The sequence below is a fragment of the Dermacentor variabilis genome, chromosome 5, assembly GCF_050947875.1.
Source record: "Dermacentor variabilis isolate Ectoservices chromosome 5, ASM5094787v1, whole genome shotgun sequence".
NCBI classification, from domain to species: Eukaryota; Metazoa; Arthropoda; class Arachnida; order Ixodida; family Ixodidae; genus Dermacentor; species Dermacentor variabilis.
The window spans coordinates 29,493,318-29,516,465 of NC_134572.1; the positions used below are offsets into that span (position 1 = coordinate 29,493,318).

Here is a 23,148-nt window from a genome sequence, read left to right on the forward strand (position 1 = left end):
TGAATAATCTAGTTGCGAAAGCTGCCAGAGCGCTAAATTCCATGCAACGAAATCTAAAATCCGCACCCTCTACTCTAAAAAACACTCCTTATGTTTCATTCGGTCGCCCTTGGAGTATGCGTGTTGTGTTTGGCGCCCTCGCCAGAAAACCTTCACTCTTAAACAAAATTACACCCCTTGGGTTGTATCTTGCCACGCAACAATAATCGTCATCTGTCTTATCTGCATTTCCTTTAAGGCTGCGAGCCCGCCATACTTCCAAGTCACGAACGGCATGCGCGTTATCAGCATGACAGAGCATTCTCGACAGGAAAGGAGCGAACGCAACAGTTTCAAGAAAGGAAACGGAAGAAAGACAGATGACCATATTGTTGTGTGGCAGATATACACCCCAAAGTGTGTACATTTGTTTAAGAGTGTTGGTTGACCAAAGAGAGAGAGAGAGAGAGAGAGAGAGAGAGAGATACAAGACAGGAAAGGCAGCGGGGGTTAACCAGACGCACGTCCGGTTTGCTGCCCTGCAGTGGCGGAAGTAGTATGGGGATGAAGAGATAGAGAGAGCGCAGTTTCGCGCACATTTGAAGGTTGGCACCGAATCTACACACGGTTGCCAAGTCCTGACGACTTGACGTATTTCAACAGCGCTTTCGTGGCTTTCTGCACCATCAGCGCGTACGGCCATGGTACAAGGATCTTCATTACCGAAAATGGTCTAGAGTACAGCTGGTTAAATGCTGTCCGGAGAGCTTCACGCTTGCCGTCATATTGGGGCCATATTCATAGGACGTGTTAAATCGTTTCTGGGATTCCGCAAGAGCCGCACATGGGCCTGCCCCCCATTCTAATGCAGAACGAGTAGGTCTTCGTAAATGCCACTCCGAGCCAGAGGCGGCACAATACTGTCGCCTCAGAGCGGGATACTTTTGATGGCACTAGTAGCTTTAAGGATGGATCAAGCCTATGAAGATGACACGTCGGGAGGCTGGGAGAACATCAGTATTTGTGTTTCATAGCTTTAGCCCCGATATGAAGCTTTCTTGGAACATCGGTTCTGGATAAGGGGATTCGAACTCGTCGGGCTTCCAGATGGGCAGACCGGGCGGCTTCGTCGGCGAGGCCATTACCAGCAATGCCGGTATGTCCAGGTAGCCACTGTAATATGATTTCATGCCCTTTAGCGACAGCTTAATGGTAATCTTCTCTTATTTCACATGTCAGCTGCTCATGAGTCCTATGATATAGCGCAAAATGCAAACTCTGAAGTGCTGCCTTAGAGTCGCAAAAAACGATCCATTTTTTAGGTGTCTCTTGCAGGATATATTTGAGAGTAGCCAGCAGGGCACCAAGCTCTGCTGCCATTGATGTCATTGTGGTGTTCGTAGCCGGAATGCCAACGGCACCTGCAACGGCACCTCAATAACTGGTAGGTAAGACCGACCATTAATATAGATGTGTACTCGGTCCCCGAACGGCTCATTGATTAATAGCAGCGTCATCTGTTTCAGAGCTATTGTTTGGTGATAGTCCTTTTTATTTACACACGGAATACTTAGGCGCACCTGAGGCTATTGGAGACGCCACAATGGCAATGAATGACTTACTGCTGGGATGCATCCTAATTGGAGACAATCTGTATGGGTGATAATAACTCCAGAGAACGTTGCACGAGGTCTCTGTGAGGGCAAGAACGCTAAGTGATGATCAGGGACGCGGGAAAGCTAACGTATATGCGTCCTGAAAGAATCCACAGCAACGTATGTTGGATAGAATGATCTTTCGTGAGGGTGATTGTTGCAGCTTTTGATGCTCAGCGAGGAAGTCCTAAGTACGTGTGCAATGCTTGGCCCTGTAAGCTCTCCAATGAGCGAATACTTGACTTGCATGTACTGAACAACACTGGAAGGCTGTAGCGTAAATACCCTAGGAATAGAGGTCTGTACAACTCAAGCATGGAGCGTACAGATGTGCCCCATGTTTTCCCGCACATGAAGTTCGTGCAATGAGGGCTTCCGGAAAGATTTCGGTCGATTATTACACCCAAGTATTGATTATTCTTTCCATAGGTGATAGTTTGTTCATTATTGGAGACTGGGTATGGTGTCATATGTTTACGTATGAATGCAATCAATGCACATTTCTAGGTCGATACAGTCAAGCCTTGTGTTTTAAGGTCTATGTTAATGTCAAAGTTGCTGCCCATTGCAGTCGCGCCAGAACCTGCAGGCGAGTTACCGCAAACGTCCAAAGACAGAAGTCATCTGCGTATATCGAGAGATAGATTGTTTTAGATAAAACTTCAGCTAGGCCCATGAGTGTCACATTAAACAATGTGGGACTCAATACTCCTACTAAATAATTACCCTTAATGTTGCACGCCGCATTAAGTATAATATTCAGCTGCGGGGCCATCTTCTTCTTGTACAATAAACGACCGTCGAGTTACGTAGTCGGATAAGCAGCGAAGGACGCGGCCGCCAATTCCAATAGTCTCCACGCAGTTGATGACTGTGTCATGTGCAACGTTGTCACACACACCTTTCATGTCGACAAAGAGCGCAACTGATATGCGCTTACGGCTTTTCTCCTGTTGCACAAATGTTGTCAGGTCCATGACGCTATCAATTGAGGAATGACCGCGACAAAAGCCTGCCATGAAAGTGGAGTAGATATTGTAACGCTCAAGATACCATTCTAGACGTGCAAAGAGCATCCTGTCCATCACCTTTCCAATGCAGCTGGCCAGAGCGATAGGACGATAGGCTGCCAAGTGCAACGGAGATTTTCCCGGCTTTAGTAAAGGCACCAGCCGACTTCACTTTCATTGCCGGGACACTATACCTCTATGCCATGAGTTGTTCAAACTGCTCAGAAGTGCTCTTGCCTCTTGTCCAACATGTCCCAGAGCAGCATAGGCGATGCCGTCAGGGCCTGGACAGGAAACGGCCAGGGCAGCTTCGAGTTCTTCCGTGGTAAAGGACACGTTCATTTCTGGTACCCTAGCCATAGAAAGGCCACTTACATCAATGCAGGTGTTGACAGGCTCGCCCGTTACTATCGCACAGACTTCCTCCGCTACGCCAAGCTCAATTAGGCCAAGATGGAGGGCCAAAGCTGCGAATGGGTGTCGTTGTTCCGGGGAAGAACGAAGACCGCGGACTGTCTGCCATATATGTGAAAGCGGCTTGCAAGGGTCTAGTGAGACACAGAATGGCTCTCCTTGCTCACTCTCTAGTTTGTCTATGCGACGCTGAACTTTCTTCTGAATGCGTCGTGCGTCTCTGAGATCGTAAATTGATTTAGTGCGTCTGTGTCGCCACTCTGCACGCTGCCGAATCACACGAAGTCTCTCAAGTTCAATGTGGAAATCTGTTCGGTTTGATGACAGCGATAATAAACACTTGCCAGCTTTCATTGCTTCTGCGATGGCGTCGTCGACGCTACCGGCGATATCTCCCCGACGCGCTTCTTCCATAAGCGACGTAAACATAGTTAAGTCAGTGCTCTTTAAGGCACAACGAGAGAAAGACCGAGTGAGTTCATTAATCTATTAATGTTGTTAATCTGTTGACGGGAGTCTCGATGTCGCAAAACCATTTAACATGTGACGTGAAGCTCCGTGACACTAAGGTCAAGTCGAGGCAGCTGCTCTGCCCAGGACCCCGCAGATACGTCGGGCTACCATCGTTCATGATGCAGAGGTCATAATCAGAGGCAACGAACACAACAATCCTTCCGTTCGAGTTGAATTCGTGCTTCGCCAAAGCAAGTAATGCGCATTGAAGTTCCCAGTGATGACCCAAGGGCCATCGGTTTCCTTTGATATATATTTTTGCCTTTCACATTCAAACTGCCTTGATGGGGAGATGTAACAACCTATAAGAGTGCAAGACACTTTGTTCTTTCTGACGCGGGGACATTCGTATTGGTTGTAGTAATGAGGCTGTATCATATCCGAAACATAAGTCAAGTCCGTGCGGATGTGAATGAGAACGTTTTTTCGTTCCTCCCATATGGAAGAAGCAAAGCCTTCGTACTAGATAATCTTTAAGGAGTTGATACGTTCGGTTCACGAATAACAAGTATAGGAAACCGATTCTTCAAAACAAACTGGCGCAAATCCGAGATGCGGGAATTTAGGCCTCTAGCTCAAATTTCCATTGGAATTGAAATCTTCAAAAATTGTCGCACTTCCAACTTCAGTGTGAAAAGAAAGGTTTAGGAGAGCTATGGTGCTTATATTTGTCTTGCAAGTACTGGATACAGTGCATCCAGTATTTGCAATGCGCTTTGAGCTGTCAGTGTCTGCAGCTTGTTTAGTAGCATGAGAATCGTATTGATTATTGATTGAACCGTCATAACCACTTGCCGACCGTGTTCAGTCAAGTCACCGGAGGAGACACTCGGGGTGGATTACTTCCGCCGGCGTGAAGCGATTCTGCTGGTGGTTGTTGTTTTGCCAACGCAGGCAAGGCTTCGGTGTCCATATTCTTCTCTGCGCCCTTGTCCTCTGTAGACATTTCTCATGTGCGTAGCCTAGGTGGCTGTGAAGGAGATGACAGTAGACGTGGCACACGCGTCACCGACGTAGCTTTCCTTGAAGAGCGTCGACCACGGTAGCGTCGCTTCCTGATTTTAGCGGCGGTTTATCGATGAGAGGAATGATCTCTTGCCAGTTAAGGTGGCAATTTATTTCTTAATTTTTGGACAGTCCTTTGATGACGCCGCATGAGATACGTGACATTTTGAACGTTTCGTGACAGTGGTTGCACATTTATCCGTGGTGTGTGACTCAGCGCAGTGGGGGCCACTGTTTCGTTCTCACATACGCTGCTCACGTGTCCTAGTTTCACGTAGTTGTGGCACAGTTTCGGAATGAAAGGCTAGACAGGATGACGAAAGTGGCCTACCTTACGCGCGACGGCAAGCAGTTGCTCTTGAACACAATTTTCATGCAGCGTGAGTTGCCCAGGGGCAAGACGTCAACAATAACGTCATGATCACTCTTTGCTTTAACTAGAATGGGCAAGTAATTGCTGAGGATGGCCACGTCTATGTCGTATATGACACTGGTGATGACATCAGAGCCCAGCGGGATGTGATAGCGCACCTGCATGCCATCAAGATCTGGTACTTTGCGTAAGGCGCTAAGAGCACCCGCAAGCAGAATATCAACCGCCTGCGCATTTTTGCGGGTGTTCAATCGAACGTCCGTGATTTTGTTGGGCACCATGGTCTCCAGCTGAATCGAAACAGACTGCCTATTAGGCCGCTTCATGTTACCGTTGGGTATCATAGGCATAAACAAGATGGTCTTGGCTTCGTTGCTCCGCGTGGGCCCAACAGTGTGTGTACTGAACAACGAAGAGGTCCTGGTGTTCCTTCTCTTCGCCTTGCGGCTCCGCACAAGTTCGAAGTCGTCTTCATCAGAAGGGTCCTCGCATGGGTGCCTTCGCTGTCGCTGTCAGTTTGTAGCCCGATCCGTTTCCTGGAGGCGGCCGTCGCTGACGCCACCGGTTCCGGCAGACGCCCTTGGCGGTCCACTTCCATCGCCACCGAACTAGGCGCGACGACTGTTAGATGCACTGGAGATTTCACAGAAATAGCCAGGAGTGATGATGATGATAATGATGATGATGATTATTATTATTATTATTGTGATGATGATAATGATGATTTTGGCGCATGGTCACTCAAGGGCATTGGCCAAGAGTCGGGCATACTTTGCTTATGTGTTCAGGACATTACTTTAAGAATATATAATTTTGTTGCATAGAATTCAGCGAGGAAAATTCAAAACGGTTGAGTAGACCGTCATTCAATCAAGAGGAAAAACTTATATATATGAGGGAATAAAGCAGGAATGAAAATAATAATACGGTCACAAATGAAATCGGTTTGATTCGATAATAAATTTTTCTAAGGTGATGCACACATTCCTGTGTGAGTGCCCAAGCACAGACGCTGCGAAAGACAGCAGTACCGGAGTGTTCAATGGCAGCCCGAGCTGTCGCACTCTAATTTCTAATGTCATTTTTCTCATGGAGGAGAAACGCCGGCATTCCAGTAAGTAGTGCTCAATCGTCTCCAATGAGTTACAAAAATGGCATAATGGGGATATTTCCAGACCAGATCGGTGCATGTAAAAATTTAGAGATGGGTGTCGACAACGTGGTCTCGTTAATGTGACTGCCGTTTGTCTTGTTTTGCAAAATTTCCTGCTCCAAGGGAATTGTAAGTACTGTAGTTCCAAGGATGACTTAAGATTTGATTTTGATGTTAAAAGGATGTATCTTGTGAACCTGACAGGCGTGACGAAACCCACCGTTGGAAGAAGCGAAAGCACCGGGCGTGGATAGAAGCCTTAGCCAAGTTGTCTGTCACCTCATTCACAAATATGCCTTTGTGCGCAGGTACCCATATTAATCGTAAACTCCGCAAATGACTTGGAGCCAGTGAGTACAAAGGTTTTGATATATGTGACTCGCCGGGAGCCGTAAGTGAGGTGCACAGCGACAAAGAATCTGCGATTATTACCGCGGTTGTCCTGGAAGATTGTAGCTTTCGTAAAGCTAGTACAGCAGCTAGGAATTCCGCTGGATATATTATAGTGAAGTCAGGAAGCCGAATAGAAAAAGACCAGTCCAATGATGACAAAAAAATTCCAACTCCTGCCTTTTCCTCACTCTTCGAAGCCTCCGTTGCTATAATTACGTCAGTGTGCAGCTGATTCAAGTGATCTTGGATTAAGCCGTTAAGAATATGAAGTAGAAAGACAACACTCCGCCAAGAGACACTTCGTCATCGTCTCCTATCACCAAATCGAGGGAATACAGAATAAAGCGGCAATGTTCGTTCTGGGTCGGTACAAGCGACGGGAGAGCTGCACTGAAGTGAAAAGCGAGCTACAGTGGGAAGCCCTCTCTTCTCGCCGAAGGAAACTTATCGTTATTTCACATACATCATAAGAACACCAGAATTACCAAAGACACTTGTGGCATCCTAAACTACCACACTATATATCTTAAAGCACTGATCATTACCTTAACATTCAAGAATACGTGACTAGAACGAACCTTTATGCTAATTCCGTTTTTTCTCGAACTGTAACAGAGTGGAATCGATTGTCTTCTGACGAAGTGTGCTGTATTAATGAAGGCCTGTTTCTTTCCAAGTTGTAACCCCCCCCCCCTTGCTTACATGCCCTTGGGAAATGTGAGGTATCTCTGAATAAAAATAAAGCAGAAAATGAAATGGCTCATAGCCTCGTAATGCAGATGCTACAAGCACTCAACAAAGTGAAGCGAACAGTGCTTACATTCTTTGTAATCACGCATACAACATACAGAAAAGCATGTCGAAAACTGTCATCATCAATGGCTCATACCCTGTAAGCAATGGCTCATACTCCCTTAGCAACAGCTCATACCTCCGTAACCAAGCAAAAAATGCAATGGCTCATAGCCCCGTAAGGTTCATGGCTACTCCCTTTGCGTTGGTTAGTTGCGATGACACTATCCCTGTGGTCATTGTCGGTGATTTCAATGTGGATCTGTCGGGACCGCAAAGGGCGAGGTTTACGCGTTTCGTGTTGCAGACATATCGCTTCCGATGCCACAGCGATCCGGCCCAAGCGACCACCCAGCGGAGTACGTGCATCGGTTTGACATGATTAAAGAATGTATTTGCAGTTGTGAGCATGCGGATTTATGCAAATCATAGCGATGTATATCATAGCAGTAAAGTCTTTACCGCAAGTTTTCTTACCACGATGTTTACAGCTCCACTGGTCAGCCACCGTCGCAGGACGGAATGGCCTTGAATTTTTCTTCTCTGCGGGGTTGGGGTGAATTTGCGAATGATGGGGTGGCGTGACGACTACTGCGTAAGAGAAAGGCCCAGACCGACAGACACAGCGAAACGCTTCCCAGCTCTCAACTGCTGTCACTGTACGAGACGCAGGCGTGGAAATATTTTTCATAACTACAGGACAGAAAGCCCTAACGTGGTGGTGTGTTTTCTACAAAGCCATCAAGGCATTATTCATTAGTGCTATCCTTGTGCATCAGCCTAGGTTTCCTTGGGCTTCTTTTTCTTCTTTTCTTCATGTACCTCACGAGTTAATATCCTTATGTACATGTAGCAACATCTATCGGACGAGAGACGTATGCAGCGTAGCAGTAATCCCACTACTTTACCAGAGAGCAATCGCAGTCAGTACCAAGGAGGAAAGAAAGCGCATTGAAATTTTCACGCAAAGAAATTTCCTATTAAAGTTGTCGAATAGAAGTTCGTAGGTTTCGTAAGGTGCATAATGCTTTCGTGAAATGCATTTACTAGACATAGGTAATCTACTGATGGAACTCGGTGGACGGCTCAGCGCGCGTCAACGTGTCTCATGTCGTAATCACCATTTGCTTTGTAGTCTAAAACAGCCAGTGGAATGCCACCGCAGATGGGTGATTGTGTCAGCATCGATGACCGGCGCAATGTTTCACTTTCACACATTCCCTATCTCATCGGAATGGTAATCACGGAGTATGGTATTCCGGCAATATGGACGGATAATATTTCTTTGCATTTACTGCTCACTCCAGATACGACGAACGTCAAGGTAGACGAACAAGATACAACTAAGTAAATTTAAAACAAGCAGCAAAAAAAACGTAGAATCGGTCATATTGCAATTGCAATGCTCAGCGAATACTTTGTTGCCCAATAGGTATACGTAAAGTATTAAGATAGCACAGGATATTCTTTCATAGGTCATAATAAAGTGCTTATTTTCGTAGTGTCTGTCCGTAAAGGCATATTGTAACTTGAGATGCGCTTTCCAGTTTATGGAAGTAAGCTTGACCGAGGCTGGACTTAGCATACTTAGCATACAAATTGAACAACAAAAAAAGTCGCATCCATTTTGCCTTTATGTGGTGCTTTAATGTGATTTCTCACATTGAGAAAGTTACTTTTGTTAGCCAAATTGTTGTTAGCCAAATTTCTTTTGTTTGTACAAAAGAAATGCTGAAATAAATTGACTTGACTTGACTTGACTTGAACTTATATTACATAAATGTGGGCAATTTTCTTATACAAACTGCTAACTACTATCAAAAGTGGGAATACTCTTTTAAGCGTTTTGAACTTCCTAGGTCAAAAGGAAACAAACGAATAAAAAAAATAATTGGCTCTGCATAAGCACTTTTACAGGCCTGTTTTCTCTGCGTTACCAGACTGCTCACACAAGTGAAAAAAAAACGAGATGCCTAAGTGTCTAAAAGCAAATTCATGTGTGACAGACAACTTCGGATACCAAAATGAGAGCAGTCAGCTAAACTTGGTAGATGTTACTGGAGAGGCAGACTTCCTGTCCACCGCTAGCGATTGAGAACCCTGCATTTTATGATTTCGGTAAAGGCTGGCCATAACAGGAGCCATTCTGACAGCTGCCTATATGGCGATACACTAAATGCAGAACGCTAGCGTATTGATCTCATCGGTTATTACAGAGTTGTGCCCTGAGTGTTTCTTGTACACGTTGTTTTATTGTAACTAGTGTTAACTTCTTCCCTTAATGACCTACCCAAATTTGCAATAAAAAAGTTAAAGTCTTTTGAGACGCCTGAGTCCAAGTATTGAAGGTCAGTTTTCACTCAACGACATATCGCAACAATGAAAAAAAGAGAAAAAGAAGCTGGTACGGTGGCTTTGTTTAGTTTTATGCGGCCCTTGTTTTACTCGTGCCTCCATATATCCAGTACGGCGAACTACACTTCCTGTCTGAGGAAATGATGCCAACAAGCGGTTTTTCTGTAGTTGAGTGTTTCTGTTTGCAGGAGATGTGATGTATCGCACACCAGAGATGTCAATGTCAAGGCGCGGCATTGTCATGTAGCAGCTTTACTTTCTTGCGCAAATCTGCTTTGCCGTCTTCTTCGCGTCCTTATGCCATTTATAAAAGTCAATACACCGAAGATCATGCGTCAATTGGAAATGAAGAGCCAAATTTCATAACAGTGTATACATAAAGAAGTCATAGCGCAATAAAGTAACGAATGGCAATAGTCCTTCGTAAAAATGTTCTTCATGTAAGTGTCACACGCTTTCTTGTGTGTATATCACCGACAAAAAGAAAAAAGACTACGATATTTTGGTGCCACCACAGATCTCGCTCTCTACCGAGCCTGAATATTCTGGAATTTCCGCTGCAACTGCGATCGCTGTGCGGAGAATCTAAACAGATTGCTATTTTTATTTCCTGCTTACGCGAAAGGGAGAAATTGCCAGGTGCCTTCGCTGAACGTGCCGGTAAATATTTAGCTGCATATCTGGTAGGCTTGTGTAGCACAACCATGTTACACAATGACAAATTTGTGCTCGATTTCCGCGCAGTCTTGGGTGGCATCATACCTGCGGTTACTTCCGTCGTCAATAAAACCAAGGGGCTTTGCAAACAACACCGTTAACCATTCGGATTTTCTTTCGGCAGAAGAATCCGGGCGCACATAGAGCAAGCTCGCACTCATTTCTCACTAAGGACCCTCAGTCAACGGAAAGCTATTGCTCTTCTAAAATTATAAAATATAATTAGGCTTTCATTAGGAAAGGGTCAGAGGGAGGAAATGTTATTTCATGGTGCACAAAGCACACTACAGCTCCTGTCTCCAGAAAGACCTGACTCACTAGATTGGGAAGAAAGATGAATGCCTTAAGAAGTGCACTTTATTTATTTATTTATTTATTTATTTATTTATTTATTTATTTATTTATTTATTTATTTATTGTTATGCTCTGACAGTGAAATAAGAACATACTTCAGGGCGGCGCCGACATACACAAAGTATAACAAGCAAACACCCTTGCAACTGCTTTTCTTTTCTGCACGAGTACGCTCTGTGCACGGCATAATTTAAATTAAAATGTAAAGGCTTGTTTACTGAGTAAAATCCAGGGCGGCTAGTACGAAAGACCATGTATCTGTTGGCGAGAGTCAGGAGGGCGGCCGAGATGTTGGCTTAAGCTTCGTGGATGGCGGGCAAGGGCCATTGGAAGCTCCTGGCCGCTTTGGAGGAGGTGGTCTTGTGTCGCATCCGTGGCAGGTGCGGTATAGAAGGGGCAAGAAACAGGGGGTGCCTGTACACCATCTCTGCACGTGGTTCGAACAGCAGGAGTCAATGCTACACCCACGTGTATCATTTTGGGTGCAACCTCCTTCTGAAGAGTTAAAGCATGTGGAACGTCCCATGCGAAAGAATAAGTGCATGCGTGGACCACCGGAGAGATTCCTTGTGCAGCAGTAATGTGTCTGATGAATGACATCTTAGTTGAAATCAAGAAAAAGAAATGAGGGGGGACATGGGCAGGACATGTAATGAGGAGGGAAGATAACCGATGGTCATTAAGGGTTACGGACTGGATTTCAACGGAAGGGAAGCGTAGCAGGGGGCAGCAGAAAGTTAGGCGGGCGGATGAGATTAAGAAGGTGGCAGGGACAACATGGCCACAATTAGTACATGACCGGGGTAGTTGGAGAAGTATAGGAGAGGCCTTTGCCCTGCAGTGGGCGTAACCAGGCTGCTGCTGCTGCTGCTGCTGCTGCTGCTGCTGCTGCTGCTGCTGCTGATGATGATGATGATGATGATGATGATGATGAATGTCTCATGGAGACAGTTGATGTAATGGTAGCGGATATGCCGCATCCTGTAGATTACATGCAGTATGTCAGCGTGCCACCTGGGTAGGTGCAGTTTTTCTTACGTCGTTATCACCGTGCAGTCGTAAAACCCTTTTGACCACGGACACCATGCTGTAGCTTATATCAAACATGATTACGGATGCGTCATGGATTATCGAGTGCTAATGCCGCAGCTATGGATTGTACCTCAAACTGTCTCAATGGTGAATTGAAGGCGTGTTACTTCAAGCTGCCGTGCTAACTGCTGATAATGTAGCTCTGTTTCACTGTACCACGCAACTTGTGAGGCTGCTCAATCATAAGCACACGAGCCACCTACTGTAACTTTCTCCTGCTACAACTTTGTTCCATGTGAATCTCTTTAGGTACTCTTTCTTCCTTTCCACAGCGCAGAGTAGCCAACAGTGCTCAGTCTAGTTACCGCGTTTCCCTCGTGCATGCGCTCTATGTTTCTTGTCCAAGATCAAATTCCCTGTGTACATTGTAGAAGCGCAGACTTGTTGGCGTTGCACAGTCAAAAATAAAGCAGCCCAATTTACAGTATGCGTTGTACACTGTACACAAAATAAGCAATACAAAATTCTTGTGCGCACACGTAACGTTGGGCTGTCTTAGATGTAAACCAGACTAAAATTAGAGCAGAAACTCCTCACAGTAAAATTGTCATACAGTGTGTAGCAGTTTTGGTACTCGTTACTTACGAAGCCTATACTCTACCCCAGCAACCAAAGCTGCGATATTTTAAAAGATAAGCAACTCCAAATAATACCACGCACACTATGACAATCTCCCCAGTAGACTAATTCTTACAACCAGTCTTGTATTTGGCAAATGAAAGAAACTCTGTAGTGCTTTCTTTTTATCGCTTAATTTGCCCGCCACCCTGCTCGCACGCGTTACAACGCATGCTCTTCCGAAACTTCTCCCTGTCGTTGCAGATACAATTATCTAGTTGACTGCCTTTAATGTGCATTCCTTCCAGCGCAAGCACTCGCTGGCACGCCAGCGGCGCCTTGGTAAGGACAAATCGAAATGCTCACTTGCCCGCGAGGAGTTGATAAGGATGTTCTATGCTACTTGTCGATGCATGCGTCTGTAATGGTTTCAATATCGGGCTTCTATACTAGAGGGCGTGTGTTCGAATCCTGCCGCCATGCAGTTTCAATGGTGTTCAATTATCTATCAAACAACACATCATTTTATACAATCAGTCTACGAAGCTGTTTGGAGCAAGAAGGGAGGCGTTTAGGTAAATATGTGTACTAAAAATCACTCCCATGCTGGGTGGCAAAATATGGCATTGGAGGTTCTTATACCCCCAAGTCGGGGGCGGTGACAGTAAAGAAGTTTGTAATATTCAGAAATTCACCTTTTCAATTCTGTGTGACGTATGGGCATTTTGTGACGCGAAACAGAAGGTCGAATGAAATGGAGCAGGAAATGGCCTCGGCACCTAGCCAAAGAATGCTATGCATCAACATTTTACGGTTACGATGTCGGCTTTGCGATGGGGCGAGTACGGAAAAATGTTATCGCAAAGGGACCAGCCGATAAAGCCGCGCTGCCGCACGCTCCCTCTGATGCCGTCATTACCAAAATCCGAGCGTCAATATCTGTGCAGTCATTCTTCGTCGTACTGTTCTCTCTTGCTGTGGTATGCAAGAAAAATTACATGAAGAAATATTAGAATACCTAATGCAACCCACTTGATTGATTGATTGATTGATTCATTCATTCATTCATTCATTCATTCATTCATTAACATGTCTCATTTGTTCTGACATCATAAAGCAACAACGGACATGAAAAAAGTCACGGGCCCGCGCTAAGGCGTGTCGCAACTCGGGCTATTACATACTATGAGAATAAACAAATGACCAGCTGCCATCGGTGCATTTGTGTCACAGTGCTCTTCGATGTAACCTTGCTATGTAACGTGTCCTGCTTGCTTAATTCTGAGCCGTAAGCAGGCTTATCTCCCAGCAAGTGCTTAATAAGCGTCCTAACTGTAAGAACCCCTCGAACGGCATATCCGAAACACTGCACCAACAGCAAAATAAGGATTGCCTATCGTTGCGCATGTATCATTTCGTTGCCATATTTTTATATACCTTTGATGCGGCATTTGAGAGTGCCAGTACCGCGTGGGGCCTCTCTTATACGTTAATGAACGATCTTCCACGTTTCGGCAGCCTCCAAGCCAAGTAAAGACAAACTATGAGCCTTCATCCTTTTATTACGCACTTGTTCATTTATTTTCATAGTGAATGAAATTACGCAGACTAGTTTCGCTGCTGCAGACTTGTGGTAACATGTTAGCAATATGCCTAATTTTCCCCCTAATTACTTACGGCAGAGAATGTAAAGCAGAGAAAATATAAAAGGAACTTTCTGGGATTTACAGGAAAGCTGCTGAGTGCCTCGCAAGTGGTTCAAGACTAACAAGGGCTTGTCATTTGCAACAGGCGAGCGGGCCTTCATAGCCTGGCCCACGAGCGCGTCAACAACCACGCTCGTTCCACATATGTAAAAAAGTACAGCCACGTCAGCTGCACTGTACATGTTTCCTGATGCCCGCACGCCATAATGCGTGCTAGTTTCCCGTTACCTACGCAGCAATATGCCGGTATTTGCCCGCTCAAAGAGCGGTGCAGCAAACTTTCCCCAGAAAGGTGTTGATCCAAACTGAGGATCGCACTAAAGGAATGGTAACAAATTTGCAAATTGGCTAAGGCTTTGCAGTTACTTAATTCAACAAGGTATATAATATCGCCACATTTACAACGGTACGTGATGGTTCGAAGCGTAAACCTGTGGCACTCAATATTGCCCTTCTGCATTTTTTCCCGTAATTTCAAAAAATATAGAAATCGTGCAGGTTTCACGCCTAAAGCCTTAGGACTGTTACAGAACATCCACATCGCAGCAAGCACGGGACGGTGCTTCTCCCGCAGAGGGCAGTGTCATGGCTACTGATGAGGTAGAGACGAATAAACGGAAAGGCAGGGAGATAAAACAGACCACAATATCAAGTTTGCTACCCGGCACTAGAGAAAGTGAAAAGTGGAGTATAAAAGATGAAGGAAGAGGGAGTACAAGATTATAAGTGAGACCACAATACATGCTCGAAATCTAAAACACACTGAAGTGCGTAGTCGTTCGCCAAGGCAGTTGTCGGAAGGAAGCGCACGATCTTCTGTTCGGGCAATCGGGGGGGCCACTTTAGAATTTTCTGTGAATGAAAGGAAGGTAGCTTGTGGAGGATTCCTCTGCTCAAGGAATGCGAGCACTGCACTCAATTTTTCCAGTACCAACATCGCACTTTGGGCAGATGTAGTGTGGTGGATGGAGAATCTCATAAAAGACATTTGCCCTGCAATCATCTCCAAGTGTTTGAACTGTCAGGGTTTTCATGAAGCCGCCTCCAAAGACTGTCCTCAAAGGAAGAAGGAGTCCGCTATCCTAAAAGAAACGATCAAGCAAAATTCGACCCACTACGAATCCACTTAAGTGTCAGGCGTCACCGATGTGGCCACTGAAGGTTTTTCAGGCAGACTACGGCTCCTGTGAAGCAGAGGTCCACACCCCCACTACCTTTGACCCACACTACTCGGCTAAGGTACCCAATTACTGGTTGTGATTCGGCCCCTAATGTTGCTGAACAGGACAATGTCATCGGCAAGCCGTAGGCTCCTGTGATATTCGCCGTTGATCCTCACTCCTAAGCCGTCTTAGGCTTGAATACTTCTTCTGAGCATGTAGTGAATAGCCTTGGAGATATTGTATCTCCTTGCCTGAGCCCTGTCTCGATAGGTAATTTTCTGCTTTTCTTGTAGAGAACCAAGGAGCTCTAGAATCTTTGTAGATATTTGCCAAGATATTCACGTATGTCTCCAGTACTCCAAGATTACGCAATGCTTTTAGGCCTGCCAGTATCTCAAATGAATCAAACGTCTTTTCATAATCTATGAATACATGTAGAGAGGTTGATTGCACTCCGCAGATTTCTCGCTTACCTGATTGATGACATGGATGTGATACATTGTAACATATTCCTTCCTGAATCCATCCTGTTCGCTTGGTTGCTTGAAGTCAAGTGTTTCCCTGATTCTGTTGGAAGTTATCTTGGTGAATATTTTACACAATACTGAAAGCAAGATAATTGGCCTATGATTCTCGAATACTTTAACGTCTTCCTTCTTATGGATTAGTATAATGTTGGCATTCTTCCAGCTCTCTCGTATACTTGAAGTCGTAAGGCATTGCGCATAGAGGGCTGCAATCTTTTCAAGCATGATGTTTCCTCCATCTTTAATTAAATGGACTGTTACTTCATCATGTCCGGCCGCTTTACCCCATTTTATGTCTTACAAGATCCTTCTAACCTCATCTCTGGTTAAAGAAGGAGCCTCTATATCTTGTTCATCACTATCTTGAATGAAGTTATCGTGGCTGATTTGGGTACTGTACAGGTCAGTATAGAATTATTCTGGTGCTTTTACTATAGCATCGAAATTTCTGATGACATTAGCCTGCTTATCTTTCTGTGCATGCATCTTTCCTTATCCAATGCCATGTTTTCTTCTCATCGATCTCATGCTGCGTCCATTTATTTACTGCTTCCTCAATGTTTTCCGCATTATAACTTCGAATATCCCTTACTTTCTTCTTGTTTTGAAGTTTTGACAGATGAGCGAGTTCTATATGATCTCTTGAGTCCGATACTTTCATGCTTTGTCGTTTCTTCATTAGGTTCTTTGTTACTTGGTAGGGCTTACTGCTTACCTTGGTGCCGTACCTGCAACTTCAATTGCTCCTTGAGAGACCAGCCTGGTTAAGGTTTTATTAATTATCTGTATGTTATGTTTAGCTTATAAAGCTGCCTATTTGTTTCAGGTGCCAGCCAGAATGCATTAACATTTGTCCGCATTAACGTTATTGCGTCTAGGATAGCTCTGTTTCTTCTTGACTAATTTTACTCTCTCTCTCTCTCTTCAAATTGAGATAAATCCTTGACCTCACTAACCTATAGTTACTGCAATTTACCCTACCAAACCATTTCTACATCTTCCTCTATACTGGGGAAGGCTGAGAGTGTAGCAAAGTGCTACAGCTCCCAAAGTGCATCTGCTCCTGTGATTTCTCCGTTTAAATCACGCTTTACAAGACACACGTCGTTTCCACACGCGCGACAATCTGTTCTACCACCGGTGTGGTGATTTTCAACACCTTTCTTACAAAGCAGCATGACTGTGATATGAGTCAGTGATAAAAGAAACGTATCGCTCGCGAAAATCTGTGAGCAGATGTTTGCGAAAACAACCAACTTGCTTTCGTTGTAAACACCGCTGGGTCTGACACCGAGCAACAAAGTTACCGTATTATCAAAGCCCTGAAATTCGCCCTATACGCCAGCGCTCGCCCGCGCCTCTTTCCGCCACGTAAACGCTCCCGGCGCCTCCCTGAGAGTGACTCCGTAATTAGCGAACTTAATTACTCCAGCACAAGCCTCTGCGTTTTTCATGTGCTCTTGAAGTACGGACAGATAGTAGCTAGGTTTTAGTTAGTAGCTTCGCCTGTCAAGCTCAGATGCGTGCTCGAAAGGAGCTACTTATTCCTACACAACGTCCATTGCGGCTACGCCGCAACGTTTTTTTGTGTTTCAGCAGAAAAAAGTTCCGTCAGGTATTTAGTCCAATATGATGGTAAGGGTGGTTTTATGAGTATAACTTATGTTGAACAGTATTGTGACGTGCTTTGCCTGTTTGGACTAGCATTTGCTGCAGGTAATCGTGGTTTAGATGCATGAAACTCTGCACCCCAATGTTACCGCGGTCCTTATCTTTCCGAATGAAATGAAAATGTCTTCTATTTAATGAACAGGTGGCTTCGCATGGCGCGTCCATTCTAATCTGAAAAAAGGTGCTTTTCGCATGCTGAAAGAATTTGAAAAAAATTTGTGAAGAAGAAAAGAAAAGACTGCTGACCTTCCATGAAGCTTTCCGTGCTTCGCTCCAAGAGGCACTTTGAACAGGAACGTTCAAGCCTGTTCTTGTAGGATTACTCTAGCCAGCAGCAAAAAATTAAAATCAGCAGACACTTCCTTTTTCTAGGTGGTGCCTAGCAAATAATGTCTGAAGGTGTAGCGCAAATTTCCACAAGAACGCTTGTCTTTGACAGTGTGCCTGTGACAAAGAAAGGTCGCCTCGAAATCGAAACGTTGGCTTAAGCTTCCGACGTCCCTTGTTTAAACATTCACTATATCACTTCTAGTTTGTGTATAACACTGAAGAAACTAAGTTATATTGATAAAATAGCTTAATAAATAAATAATATCAACTAAATTGATAAAGATGAGGCAGAAACGGAGAGCTCCCTTGGCTTCTGTTCATACTGCTAAACTAATTATATATACATTTCACAGTCTTAAGTCACCGGTGCAGAGTCGTCCAAGCACTAAACGGATGGTAAGTCCAAACACCCTACTCCACTCAAGTTCCATCCACAGTACAGTGCATAGCTGCGCTACTTTATGTCTAACTAACTACTGATCCCAAACGCTGATATCTCTGTCCAATAGAAAATCAATTAAAAATGGCTTCGCCTTCTGCTGTAGTTGACTGCTTGCCATTGTCACAGTATTCTTTTTTTATTTAAAAGAGAGATTCTCCAAACTTCCTTGTTTTTTTTTCATTAACGGTCCTCTTCCTACCGTGCATTTTGAGAAGAACGTGGCATATTTCTGTGAACATTACTTACTCCTTATAATGCAACCTACAGATGTTAGTGCCGAAATAAATGTGTGAGAAGGACTAGCTACGCTACGAACTTCAACCACGAACTACTATAGTGAGTTTCACGAAGAAAGCAATATACTTTCATTCCTTTTATAAGCCGTTTTACACCACCGGCCGGCGAGAACGGCTAGCAATCAGCGTAGAGGCGTTGCGCAGCACTAAGCTTATCGACCAATGCTACCACCGCCAGTAGCTGTTTCTGACTTAAATTCCCATTTTCTTTTTTTACTTCCGGGCTCGGATAGGTAAGCCAGCTCAACAGAGTCTTGCGCTTTCTGCATTGTGCCGCACGTCGTAAGAGGGATAATAGATTGGCTGTCAACAGCACAGGAACAGATTACCCGATTACAAATAACTAATATTCCGTGCAATGCTCAAGTTAAGCACTACTTGACACTTTCGAGTGAAATCTGGACCGACTGACAGTAGGTAATAGGTCAGAGTAAAAACGGAAGAGTATCAGCGTCTTTCTTTCTTCTGTAAGAAGAGAGAATTGGTACGATAAACTAAATATTGTAGTGGCATATTAGTGACTCGGTATTTTTGGATTCAATCTCAGTTTTAATTGTATACAGTGGAAAAATATTTCAAAAAGCCGCTTTCAGATCTAATCTTCACTTTTTGCCTATTGCCACACAATAGCAGAACCTCAGAAAATCTTGATCTTCATTCATCGGAGAAATAATTTCCATACCAGTCGTGAAGAATACCTCGTATGAATGCATGCAAAATTAACAGGCGTATTAGTCGCTACGCATTCTAAATAACGTAGGACAGAGGCCAAAACAAGGCTTTTACGTTGCAGCTTGCAGACAAAGCCCGCGGTAAATTACCTCGATGACAACGATAATTAAAAAATAAGAAAAAAAAGAACGTAATGATCGCTTAAAGTTCATAAAAATCAGCTTCACCAATCTGTAGATTTTTGGACACTGGTAACTTCTTTTCTATCTTGTTTTCTGATTTTTTTTTCTTGTCAAACAGAGATGTACCTGGAAAATACGGGGCTTAGATGCTCCCCGAGCAAGTCTGAGCTCCTCCTCTACAGGCCAGTGAGGAGAGGTCCCAAACCTAGAGGCTGGAAACCGTTGTCTGAAATAAACATCAAACTCCACACTAAAAGCGGCTGTACCATCCCCAGAGTAGACACCATTCGGGTCCTTGGCATGTTCATCGAATCCAATGGCAGTAATAATACTACGCTCAACAAGCTCACAGCCAAGACTGAGAACATGATGAGACTCATCAACAGAGTCTCGAATAGGCGTGGAGGCTTAAAGGAAGACAACCTCCTCCGGTTGTTCCACGCCTTCCTCATGAGTCATATAGTTTATGTGGCAGCCATGCACAACTGGTATAACTCCGAGAAGAAACGATTAAACACGCTCATCAGAAAAAGTATAAAAAAAGTACTAGGCACTCCGTTACGGGCGAGCACGGACCTCCTTATGCAACTAGGAGTGCACAACACATTGGACGAGATAATCGAGGCCCAGGAGTCAGCCCAACTGGCCCGTCTATCCTCTACCCCGGCTGGAAAGAAGACCCTGGCAGTTCTTGGGATCAACCCTATCCTCATGAAACAGCGGAAATATGAAATTTCAGAAAATCAAAGGAACAACATACGAGTTGCACCGTTTCCCCGTAATGTTCATCCTCAACACAACGTAGGCAGACGCGGGGCAAGAGCCCTCGCCCTCCTCAAGCGTACCAAAGACGATCCCTACTCGGCATGTTTTGTCGACGCAGCCCAATATGGACAGTCGTCTAACTTCGCCATTGCCCTCGTTGATCACAACGGACTGATAGTGAATGCGGCTTCCCTGAAGTGCTCAACACCAACCAGAGCAGAGCAGGTCGCAGTTGCTATAGCACTCCTAGACAACAGCAGATCACAAATCTTCACTGATTCGAGGTCGGCGGTCAGGGCTTTCGCTTCAGGATCCATCGCCGAGGAGGCTCACAAGATTCTCAAGAACAAGATAATCTCTCCGCACACCATCACGTGGTTTCCGGCTCACCTCGACCCCCAGCTTGACTCGTTTCCCAATCTTAATGACATTGCCCACTCCCAAGCGCGCGCACTAACCCACCGCGCGGGAGCAAGATTGAGCTCAGACTCCGGTGTTCTCGAGTTTCGGGACACTCTCACTACTTTCAGCGAAATTACTACGCACTATCACCTGGGTAGGAGGACTTATCCTCCCCCTCACTGCAAACTGGCTAGACCTCTGGCGTCCACTTTACGCATGCTTCAGACGCAGTGCTATCCAAACCTGGCCCTTTTCCACACAATCACTCCAGAGGCTTTCAGCTCTACTTGCCCCGACTGTGGGGCTGTTAGCAATTTGGCACACATGCTCTGGCGATGCCCCTCGTTACAGGGACCCAATCGCATCACAGAACAAGAATGGAGCTCTGCCATCCGGAGCTCAGAGTATGCACGTCAAACTTGGGCGGTCCAGAGAGCCTACGATGCGGCGGTTAGGCTCGGCCTACCCGTCCCCACGTGGGAGCGGCCCGCAGCTCTGCCCTAGGGCAAAGCTTCTCAGGACCTTGTTATTAAAGTTCTTTGTCTGTCTGTCTGTCTGTCGGCCTTTCCCTTTTTAGCCTTAGCCAAGAGTAGGGAAGCCAAGCGGGCATGACCTTGGCTTACCTCACTGCCTCTTCTTCTTCGTATCTCTCTGTGTGTTTCTTCCTCTATCTGTAGTAATGATTGGTAACTTCACAAGCCTTCAGTTAAATCGATATTCATTTTCGCAAGTCTATTCAGCGTATGGTAACTTGTGCTTCTCTTATGCGTGTCTAGATATGCATGACGGAGGTCATCCAGTTAGAGGCAAAGAAAGAGGGCTTGAGGGGTGTTGCGGACAGCACGTGTCGAGTTACTGCTTGCACGCACTTGCAGCCTTCGCACTTACGTGTTCAATGGCCCTGTTTTCTTTTCCAGTTACTCCACGCTGCAGATCTCATCCAGTACAGCCACTTCAGGCTTTCTTTTGCAAATTCTTCTCGAAGAGACGCGATTATCTTTCCTTTTGCTCATATCGTACATTAGGAACTTCGTAGGAATTTTTTTATTATGAGATCTTACCTTCGTCCAACGAAGGAGCTCATATCGTTGACGCAAGGAAGTTAACATAGTCTTTGACGCTGAAATTACAATAAGCGTGAGCCTAGTAACATATATAGTAACATAAACAGTGTTTCCAATATATCGCTAATACTGTGCATCATTATTCCGTTTATATTAGGTTTTCTCTAAGTTGTGCAGATCAGCACCTAACGACAGGACTTATTGAAGCCGTGTTGTCATAACAGAATCTACAGTGGTTTAGCTTCAACATCACACTTAATCCCCGATATCTTAATATTCTGACAAAGGGGTAAGTTCTTCATAAACGTTTCTTGCTGCGTTTTTACTCCTTTACAAGTCTCACGCGCTAATATTGCTACTACAGCACACTTTTCCAAAAGCAGTTCGGAATAATAAGTTTTTCTGCTGCCAGCAGGTGCCTTTCAGCTGCTTGTAATATTGACACGTGTACTTATCTTTATCGGGCAACCACCTTCTGGCGGCTTCTTCTAAGGCGAAGTAGACATGCCGCAGCTTGTCGTCGGAGTCCCAGTTGTTGAATGTCCCGATTCGTTCATAGGTCTCCAGCCATGTTGCGGGTCTTCAGTCGCTGCTCCATTGAAGGTTCGTGGGTCCCGAGGTTGTTGTAGGATAACGGGGGACGCTGGGGCAGCCATTGGTGTTGTCTTGACCACGATCTTCTTTGTCGTCTCAGGTAGAAGTCCGTGCTCTGGGGGCAGTCCTTGCAGTCTTCGGCTAGCACGCTGGTCTTGGGCGATCTTGGCTCTGTCCTCGGGCTTCGGGCTAGGATCGCGGCTTTGCGGGGGCGTTCGGTACATGAACGCACAAGCACCTCCACCAGATGTCACGTGGTAGTGACGGTGAAGAGAGCAGCAATACGGTGGAATACAAAACTAGCTTTTATTGGGCGAACCTGTGCCCACAAAAAGCGAAGATCAAGTGAACATCCCCCCTCGCTCGAGCATTGTTATTTCGGTCGGCACCGAAGCACCCGCTGACGTAGAAGGCGTCATCGAAGGCGACCACCGTCTATTGCTCGACGGTGAAATTTCCGTCGCAAGTAGGATCGCTCGACTGCACGTAGGAAACACGAAAGCGTTGCTGACAAACTTCACCCAGGAGTTCAAGCACATCAAAAAGGGCACGATGATCGCATACATCGAGGAAATTCCGGAAACCAGCAATGATTTTTTCCTCTCGGATTCTGCCGCATCTACCCCGACGACCGTAGTTCCCGAGCCAGACTTCAACATAAATCCAATTCTACCCGTGATTAAGCAGCAATAGCTCAGAAGTCTGCTTCGACGATACAAAGAACGCTTTTCGACGTCATCAAGGATTCGACGAACCCCAGTCGCAAAGCATCGCATAATAACCGAAGAGTGCAGTCGACCTCTCCGCCAGAGCCCTTACCGAGTTTTGACGCGAGAACGTGAAGCTATAAGGCACCAAGTCGGCGAAATGCTGCGCGACGACATCATTCAGCCGTCCAAAAGCCCGTGGGCATCTCCTGTAGTCTTGGTGAAGAAAAAGGACGGAACGGTACGTTTCTGCGTCGATTATCG

General features: G+C 45.3%; 1 protein-coding gene across 1 annotated transcript in view; it reads right to left on the reverse strand.

Moving 5' to 3' along the window:
• Positions 1-2,865: 2,865 nt before the first annotated feature.
• Positions 2,866-23,148, reverse strand: part of LOC142583474 (uncharacterized) — a 28,285-nt gene continuing 8,002 nt past the window's right edge. Inside the window, exons 2-3 of the mRNA XM_075693962.1 lie at positions 4,913-5,107; positions 2,866-2,928 (exon numbers count right to left, since the gene is read on the reverse strand). Of these exons, the coding sequence (XP_075550077.1) occupies positions 2,866-2,928; positions 4,913-5,107 (258 nt within the window). The remainder of the gene's footprint in view (positions 2,929-4,912; positions 5,108-23,148) is intronic.